General features: G+C 46.8%; 1 protein-coding gene across 1 annotated transcript; it reads right to left on the reverse strand.

Moving 5' to 3' along the window:
* Window positions 1-1138: 1138 nt before the first annotated feature.
* Window positions 1139-9402, reverse strand: RHOV (ras homolog family member V). The gene is made up of 3 exons (XM_034768582.1): window positions 9136-9402; window positions 2905-2963; window positions 1139-2584 (listed from the first exon to the last, which is right to left on the reverse strand). The coding sequence occupies exons 1-3, from the start codon at window positions 9329-9331 to the stop codon at window positions 2144-2146; spliced, it is 696 nt and encodes a 231-aa protein (XP_034624473.1). The 5' UTR covers window positions 9332-9402; the 3' UTR covers window positions 1139-2143.
* Between the last annotated feature and the right edge of the window lie 296 nt (window positions 9403-9698).

Raw genomic sequence — 9698 nt, forward strand, 5'->3', positions numbered from 1 at the left:
TGCCCTGCCCATGGTTGCAAAATAACCCAGGACACCTCTCTTCAGTTCTAATTACTGGCTCTGCATGACTGGATCCAGCTGAACTCAGTGACATTTCAGAAGGGCCACACCCAGTTTGCACAAAAGGGAACAATTGCAGCCATGGTCAGCTTTAATACAGGGCTGCAGCCAGTGGAGACTACAAGTCTCCACATGCAATGCTCCATCTTGATCCAAGTGACCTGGCTGCACTGCATGCTTGGGCCTCTACTCTTAGTGGACTGCGCCTCTGTGTTAAAGATGAAGGTGGCTGTCATCTGAGTGGCATTTGGACTATGGGTCACATTCTGGCCACCCGTGTGAAATGCTATGGTTTTTATAATCAGAGTAGGCAAGGGGTGTGTGTGTGTGTGTGTGTGTGTGTGTAAAACCAACACCCCAAATATATCCCCTGGCCTGACATTATTTCAGAGTGTCCAAAGGGATGATTGACTGGCAGGTGCAGCGCACCCCCTGACTCTCCAAAGCATTGCATGACAGGCCTGTGATGTTCTCTACCCTGTAAACTACCCTGAAATGTCTCTGTGGAAATTTTTTTTTAGAAATGGAGATAAGCTCAGTAATAAGAAGGGTGAATAATTGCACTGGGAAACTGACCTTGCTCTCAGGGTCATAGGGAACAGACTCACAGACAAAGTGGGCTGCTTCGCTGGGCGGGCCTGGAGCAGACAGAGTGCGTGTCTTCCTATGGCAGGATCTTTAAGGGTTTCCTTTGCTTCTGACCTCAGTGGATCAAGCTGGAACTCCTGAGAACAGAAAGGAGAGCCCTGGGCCCTCAATTCTCAGTCTGCAGCCTCAAGGTTTGAACAATACAAGGGGAACTCGATTCTTTCCTGTTCTGCCGTACAGCACCTAAACTGATAGTTTTATTTGAACAAGAGGAACTGTCCATCCTGTCCCCCCACTACTTTCTCCTGAATTTTGAAACTGAGGGACAAAAACATTTTAAAAAGCGCGCTCACTTGAGTTTTCATCGTGAGCCAAATCCTACAAGTGTGATAGTGGAATAACTTTTCTTTCTTTCCCTTCCTTTCCCTTTCCCCTTTTTCCTCCCTTCCCTTTACTCTTTCCTTCCTTCATCTCCTTCCCCTCTCTCCTTCCTTCTTGGCTTCACTCTGCATCTCTCTCTTCCTTTCATTACATGCTTTTCCTTCTCTCCCTCAACACCACTGCACTTCCCTGTTGCATTATAAATCCCTCACTATCCCAGCGTTGCCTTTGTGCCTGATGTCCAGAGGTGCTGAGGCCCAGCGGTCCCACTCCTCACCACCTCTGAACATCAGGCACAAAGGTGTCTCAAGGTGGGCACCCAAAAGGAGTGATCACTTCTGAGCATGTGGCTGTAGCATAGTAACCCTCTGTACCATGGAGCCCTCTTTAGGGAATGTTTTGCTTCAAGGATGACTGCAGCTTGTAGTATGATTTCCCTCAGACAGCCACTGGTCTCTTTCCAGGATATGCCTCATGGGTAAGCCCTTTCCCACATGGTAAGGTATCTTTACAAACCCAAGAGCACTGCTCTATCACATCTTGATGACATTGTTCCCCCCTCCCCTCCTTTAGTGATCAGAGTGATTTACAGGGGAAGCATCTAAGTCCTACTTTTTTAAACTGACCAGCCCCTGTCAGACAACATGGTAGTCTCCCTTAAACACCCCCTCCCTCTTCTCAACCAAGACTTTAGAATGGCCAAACTAGAGCCAGCATTCCAGAATCCATCTTAAGGTTTACACCAGAGTTAGATTATGCTAGGATAGGATTTTGGAAGTTTTAGTTGGGTTTCAGAAATGAAACTGGTCATACCGGGCACAGTGAACCTGCTTGTTCTTTAGGACCAAGTCTGGGTGTATTAAAGGCTCCCATTGATCTGGGACACCACAGGCACGTCTACCAGATGCTTAAAGCTAGAGGACCATTTGGTAACCTGGTGCAATTGAAGTCCATTTCATGTCTCCCAGACCTGTGACCATAACCCAGCAAGTGCCAGGACTCCAAGCCTCAACAGCTCACAGCATCCTCCTCGCTGATGCCATAGGTGCAGTCACATGGCTCTCCAAGAAGGTGTGGGATCAGCACTGGCATGAGGTGATTTTCCAAACCAGCTTCAGACAAAGCAGAAGAACTTCTTCCAACGGCACTTGGAGAGGGTTTTGATCCCTTTGGCTGTCATCTTCTTTTCCTGCTGGGCTTTGTGCTCCACTGCACTGACAATGGCTGTGTCAAAGACTTCTTTCAGGTTCTTTTGGGTCAGTGCTGAGCACTCCATGTAGGTCTGTGCCCGGATTTTCTCCGCCAGGCCTTCAGCCTGAAGCTTGGGCACAGGCCTCCCATGGTAGCGGTCCAGGTTGATGAGAACATTGACATCATCCCGCAGGTCAGCCTGCGTCCCCACCAGGAGCACTGGTGCCTGGGGGTTGTGAATCCGTATCTCAGGGATCCATTTCTCAGTAATGTTTTGGAAGGAGCTGGGGTTCACCACACTGAAGCAGACAAGGAAGACATCAGTATCAGGGTAACAAAGTGATCGGAGGCAATCAAAGTCCTCCTGCAGGAGAAAAATGAGAAAGAAGATCATTGGACTGAACTCCAACAGTGTGATACTGAAGTGACTCCTTCACAGAATGAATATGCTAACAGCATCTCAGAGTCAGGGCACCACGTCCTCTTCATGCCACTTCCAAGTCCCTGAAACTCAGCCCTCCAGAATGACAAGAGTCCTTGTCACATTCTGTTTCATTAGTGTCATTACTGTATGTGTCCTTCTTTCCCAGCTGTATACTGCCCTCCCCACAAACCCCGCTAATAGCACCTGTTCCACAGACTAGTTAGAACCAAAACTTCTGGTTCTCTTTTGACTGGTCTCACCTGTCCAGCTGTGTCCCAGAGCTGGATCCGAACCGGGGCTCCATCCACCAGAACCTGCACTGCAACACACAGAGAAAGAGGATGAGTACACAGACTTGCTGCCTTTGAGGCAGATACACACACACACACACACACACACACACACACACACACACACACACACACACACACACANCACACACACACACACACACACACACACACACACACACACACACACACCCCTCTCTCTCCCTGGGGAGCTCTTTGAATTAATGCCCTGACTCAGTGTTAAAGTGACTCTCAGTTTTATTGCATGTGTCCACCCTGTCTGGCTATCTACCCAGCCCTCATTAAAATACCCAAAGCCCTGTCCTAGCAAGCACTTTGGGAAACCTGCACCGGCTTTCCTGGCGACAGTCTCTTTGGTTGCTTCGACACCTTGAGGGAATCTTTCCAGGGCATTACTACACAAAGACCTTTGCTTGGGCTGGCCTTTTAGTCAAACAGTGCCCTAGCAATAATTTGACAATCTTCTCCCACATCCCCAAAAGATCAGTTAGGGATACATAGCATCTTGCACTTCAGGGACTAACTCCTAGTTTTTTGCACTCTGTGACTACTTGGGGTATGTCTATAGTGCAATTAGACACCCATGGATGGCCAGTACCAGCTGACTCAGAGCTTGGGCTGTGGGCCTGTTTAATTGTGTTGTAGACTTCTGTGCTCGGGCTTCAATCCGAGCTCTCGGACTCTCCCACCCCACAGAGTCCTAAAGACTGTGCTCCAGCCCAAGCCTGAAGGTCTAGACTGCAATTAAACAGCCCCGCAGCCTGAATCCTGTGAGCCCAAGTTGGCTAGTGTAGACATATCCTCAGATCACCCTCCCTGGGACTGGCCAGGACCCCACCTCCTCATCCAAGGCAGAGATTTGGCATTTCAAGAAAAACCTTCTCAGAGATGCTCTCTTAGTATTGTCCCAGCTGTGGAAAGCCAAGAACATAAAAAACTATTTTAAAGCAAAGGTGCTTAAAAGAAAAGGAATGTGATTTAGTTCCTCTGGAAGGCTCTTTCTGGGCCTATCTGCACTCTGAGGCCTTGCCATCACTAGCAAACTCCCGTGGGCTCAGGTGTCTTTACCACTGTGTTGCCTACTCTACAGTTGCCACCATTTCTACCACCAGTGGTGAATTATATATGCAATTTTTGCACCCACATTATTCCATAATTGCAGGAAGCCTTAACATGGTGTCATCAGCCCCAGCTGTCTCCGAGTCAGGCCCTGTTTCCCGCCCATGGAAATTCAGAGCTAAATTGTTAAACCTCTGAGCATTTCAGACTCCACAGAGAATGGCTGGAGGAAAGGGTAGGGGCTGGGAATTGCATTAAAGTCTTGACAGAATGTGAAAATAGCACGGGTCTGCTGAAGGGAGGGAGACATCCTGTGCTAAGGTGACAATGGTGAGCACTTTACACCAACTAGAAGTATTTCTGATGTGTCATTGGCTCTGGTGGGATGGGGAGGGGAAGAGGTTTTGTTATTTTAAAGAAGCAAACTGAATCTTGTCTTATTCTTCAAGTTATTAGCTGGTGAGTGAAGTGGCAGAAACAACTGACGTCAGTGTCAGTGGGGTCATAAAAGCCCTTGGGGAGAAGAATGATTCTGCTTACTGACAGAAAATTGAAGGAGAGAGAGAGGATGAACTGAAATTAAGACACCCGCACACAAAGAAGGAGGGAGGGAGGCACACAGAGTGCACTGCCTCTCCTGCCAGCATATGTGAAAGCCATTGCTTCCTTGTGGCTGGAAAACAGTTGAGCAGTGTTGTTACCATATCTTAGCCCCAGGGGAGGAAGAGTAACCTGTTCCAGATCAAAAGAATTGCTGGGAATCTGAGCCCCGGTCTATGCTTAAAATTTAGATCAACATAGCTACATAGGTGCCGACTCCAGGGGTGCTCCGGGACTGGATCCAAATTAGATCCAGTTTGGATCCAAATCCAGTTCCAAACCCACACTTGCCCAAAGCCCGGGGGGATCTGGGTTTCCCTTTCAGGCCCATTATAAAGATGGGCCTAAACTGTGCAGTTTGGATCCAGAGAGGAACTTCCTTAAAGTTCAGGGGTGTTCTGAGGATGGATTTTGGTTCAAGCCAATCTGTACTCATAAATGGGAAGGGCGGGAATTCCTCCACTTTTGCTATAGCCTATAGCTGGCTGGCTCTTCCAGGTAGGCAGAAGAGGTGACTACTGAAGTTAGCAGCAATATGGTGAAGGCCTGGTTTTCAAAGGTGATAAGCACCTGCCGTTCCCTTTGACTTCAATGAGAGCTGTGGATGCTCAGGCCACCAGTGACTGCTCAGCGTGGGACTGACTGTGGGCTGAGGACAGCCATGTCCAAATTGCAGAGGGCAGCAAGATCCCTTGAGCTAGTGCTGCCTCCTCCTTTCTGGATCATTCCCTAGCGATGGGCCCCTTCAGAAGATGCTGATACAGAAAAACAGTAACACATAATCATTATGAATGATGGTAAGCCCCTGTCCTTCTCCACAACACTGAACATGGTAGTGTTGTGGGAGCAGAATGAGAACAGACAATTACCCGGGTGGTATTTCCTCAGAGACTCAAAGGAATGTTGGCTCCTCAGACCCTTTTCTAAAATTCCCCTGCACCCTGGAATAGCAGAATGTTGTTTGACTCTTTCCAGTAGCTCTCTGGGGAAAGCTAATAGGGCTCAGTGCAGACCAGCAGTTCTCCCATACCTCTTCACAATGATGACTGAACTAGAGGGGCAACCGAACAAAAAAACGCACCCCTCAGCCTTGGAGGTATGTGAAACCCAGATCTGGATCCCAACTGAGCCCGTCTTTAGTTTTGAGCTGACCTGCAAAGGAATCACAATTAGTCTGGTGCCCTTTTGTGTTTCTTTACAATGGATAAAGGAGACCTCAAATGTTTTTTAAAGGTTTTGTTTCTGCTTGTTTTCTATGTTAGAAGTTAGAGATTTTGAAGCTCAGCCATTGAGAGGGGAATGGATTTTTAGTCAGACTCCTTAAACTCTTCATTTTTTGTTAATAACTATTCACTGCCAACGCCAATGAGCATTTTAGACAGAGGACATCATACTTAAGAAGTCAACGTCCCTTCCCCCATCAGTTAAGGGTCTGGAGAGCTTACAGTACACATTTCTGGTATTTCTAAAGGTAAAAACAAGCAGAATTCTTCTTCTTTTTTTTTAAACCCTTTCAGCCCATATTTAGCCATTATAAAGTAGCAAAAAAGGCACAAGCCCAATTTAAAAAAGAAATCTTTTGCAGATTACTGTTAAACATGTCTGAGCCCTGTCTCCACTAAGACTTGCACCACTGATGAAAAAGCAAGCAATATAGATAAGGTGGTAAGATTTTCCGAAGTGCCTAAGGGTATGTCTACATGACAGAGACTAAACTGGCATAGCCCCATAGTGTAGACACACCCTACAATTGAAGAGGGTTTTACACTGGTGTAGCAACACCACCTCCCTAAACAATGGCAGCTCTATACAAGGAAGCATTCTTCCGTCTACAGTGGGGGTTGGGTTGGCATAGCTACATCGGTCGGTGGTGTGGATTTTACACACCCTCACCAATGTAGCTATAGCTATGTTGACCTACCTTTGAATGCACACCAGGCCGAAGTGACTTAGGAGCCCCAATATCAAAAGTGAACTAGTTACTCAGGAGCCTAAGCCTTATTCAGAGTCACTGGGAGTTAGGCTCCTTAATGCCATTGTCCCTTTTGAAAATGGGATTTAGGCACTTTTGAAAATGTTACCCAAGATCTATTACAAAAAGAAGGAAACTTTCTTAGTCCCGTAACACAGACAGGCTGGGCTTGTAGTTGGAGGCCTGAATGTGTGAAGCTACAGCATTAGGAAAGTGACAGCACAAAGTCCAGGAGAAGACAAGAGTTAGTGGGGTGTTAACGTATCACCAGAATGTTATTTACTCTCCTGTTGCTCCAGGAGCCAGATAGCAGCGCTATCTCCAGACAGCAAACACCCATATCTTTTAATATGCAAAGCAAACCTTTAGCAGACAGTGTTTACTTATGTGCTCGTTAATTATGTTAATTATGCTGTTTTTATATTGGGGGATAAACCCCAGATTCCAGTCTCCTTTCCCCAGAGCCAGGGCAAGAAATCAGAGGAGATTGATTTCCACACAGCTGTCTCTTGCCCTGTATCTCTGCCCTAACCGGCTACACAACCAGAGCAATAAAATTCAAAGCTTTCCACAAAGATGGATGTCTCCCTCTCCCTGTATCCGTCATCACAACAGGGACAGAACCAGGCCATGAATTTCCGAGCGTTTCCACAGAGCTGTCTTTCCCCCAGTATTTTAATCTTAAATAGGTACATAACCAGGGCAATAAAACCCTTAGAAACCCATACGGTCACCTCTCTCCCTGCATCCCAATCCTAACCAGTGACACACGCACAGCAAGAACACCAGTGAAGGTACATCTACACCAGTGGTGTACACAGTGGGGATACACAGGGGTCTTCCAGGGGTACAACAGCTCATCTAGATCTTTGCCTAGTTTTACAGCAGGCTACATAAAAAGCACTAGCGAAGTCAGTGCAATCTAAAATTTCATACAATGACTTGTTTATACTGCTCTATATACTATTCACTGAAATGTAAGTACAATATTTATAGTCTAGTTGATTTATACTTATATTGTAAAATGAGAAAGTGAGCAATTTTTCAGTAAGTGCGCTGTGACACTTTTGTATTTTTATGTCTGATTTTGTAAGCAAGTAGTTTTTAAGTGAGGTGAAACTTGGGGTATGCCAGACAAATCAGACCCCTGAAAGGGGTACAGTCATCTGGAAAGGTTGAGAGCCACTGATCTACACCGCAAGTCTCAAAAGTCAGGTCTACAGTCTCAGGTTTGCAGGTTTCATGCTGCCATGCTAAAACCAGTTGTGTAGACATTTGGGCTGGAAAGATTCTGAATCCCACCCCCACTCTGTAGGCTTCAGAGCCGGTGTTGCAACATCTACACAGCTGGGGCAGCTGATTTTAACACAGTAATAAGCCTGAGCCTGTAGACTCTGACACTGAGATTCTCTGCTGTGAGCTGTGTAGTCGTACCCTGAGAGTGCCACACAGCTGTCCCTTTCCCTGGATATCTATCCTGATCAGGGTTACAATCTTTGGGACAGAGTCTTGTCTAATGATATGTCCATGAAGCCCTCAGATACTACAGGTATCAGAGAGCAGCCGTGTTAGTCTGTATCCGCAAAAAGAACAGGAGTACTTGTGGCACCTTAGAGACTAACAAATTTATTAGAGCATAAGCTTTCGTGGACTACAGCCCACTTCTTCGGATGCATATAGAATGGAACATATATTGAGGAGATATATATACACACATACAGAAAGCATAAACAGGTGGGAGTTGTCAGATACTACAGTGATGGGAGGCAGTATAAAACCTTTCCATAGAAAGATCAAGGATGAAATCCTGACCCTATTGAAGTCAATGGGAGTTTTGCCACTGACTTCAGAGAGTTCAGGATTTCACCCAGAGTTTAGCACAGTTATGGGTAATACATAATACGTTCATCAATAATAACCCCTCTGAGAGTTCCATACAGCTCTACCCACCACCCCTTTTTCCTGAGAAGAGATGCAGGCAAGGCAATGAACCCCTAGCTAAGTCTCTTTGCAATGTTTCAGGCCTGAAGGAACAGACTCAAGCAGAAAAAAACTTCTTTTTCTACAGTTTTGCACAGGCTCTAGCCAAGAACGAGAGTTGCCTCCCTCATTGTGCGTGAGAGGCAAAACCGGTTTCCCTTTACAGCCTCCTGTGCAAAGCTTACGCTCAAGCCTTGTCTACATATGGGAAGCTTTAAAAAAAAAAAGTCCAATCGGTTCAGCTCCTGCAGTGGTTAACTGTGGGAACTGATGGCTGCTGCTGAGATTTTAAGCACTATGTTGACTCTATTGGCTTCCAACAGGGATAGATGACATGGTGCTTAAAATGTTGATTGTAGCTGGTAGCCCCTCTATACTAGGACTCCCACCATTGCTACTACTGGAGTGGTGGAACTACACGCTTTGGAAAGATGTGTCTGAAAAACCCTAGTGTTGACAAGGACATTGTGACAGTAGAAAAAAAGGAAGAAAGTCAACCCCAGAAGGCAATAGCACGCTGCTGTCAGGCAGGATTCCCCAATAGGCAGTTAACTTCCATTCCCCCTTACCTGAGAAGGTGTCCAGGGCGGTGGGCTGGTACTCATCAGGGTATCCATTTGTTGTGTAGCTAATGATCAGGCTGGTCTTGCCCACAGCCCCGTCACCTACCAGGACACATTTGATGCCCAGCTGTGGGCCACTGCCCCTCGGGGTGCTGTTTCTTCGCAGGGCGGGTGAATAATCCAGCAGCTCCTGGGGAGGCATGTCTTGAACAGGAAAAAGGGGAGCAGCTCTGCTCCCCCTTCTAAAAAGTTTGGTGAATGGGGGTGGGGGAAGCTGCAAATCTCTGTTTAAAACAAAAACAAAACCAGCAAAAAAATAAAAAAGCCTCCAGTGGCAGCCCCAGGAAAGTGTCAGTGGGTAAAGCAAGGCAGGAAATGAGTGTGGCTCAGCCACTATAGCCCACACACGGTAGCAGCTCCTTTGCCTCTGGAACTACATCCCTTGGAGTGTCTTGGAGCTGGCAAGGCATCAGCTGCAGTGAGCTCTGTGCACTGGTCCGTGGGTCCCACCTTCTCTCCGTCTTGCTAAGCTACTATTGCTTAACTTAGTTCTACACCTGTAGTGGTTT

Source organism: Trachemys scripta, chromosome 4 (assembly GCF_013100865.1).
Source record: "Trachemys scripta elegans isolate TJP31775 chromosome 4, CAS_Tse_1.0, whole genome shotgun sequence".
NCBI classification, from domain to species: Eukaryota; Metazoa; Chordata; order Testudines; family Emydidae; genus Trachemys; species Trachemys scripta.

Excerpts from the sequence above, each read along its gene's own strand:
- RHOV (XM_034768582.1), bottom strand. The coding sequence starts at position 9,331 with ATGCCTCCCCAGGAGCTGCTGGATTATTCACCCGCCCTGCGAAGAAAC. Across the intron at positions 2,964-9,135 it reads CGCCCTGGACACCTTCTCAG|TGCAGGTTCTGGTGGATGGA; the intron begins GTAAGGGGGAAT and ends TGTGTGTTGCAG. Across the intron at positions 2,585-2,904 it reads TCTGGGACACAGCTGGACAG|GAGGACTTTGATTGCCTCCG; the intron begins GTGAGACCAGTC and ends TTTCTCCTGCAG.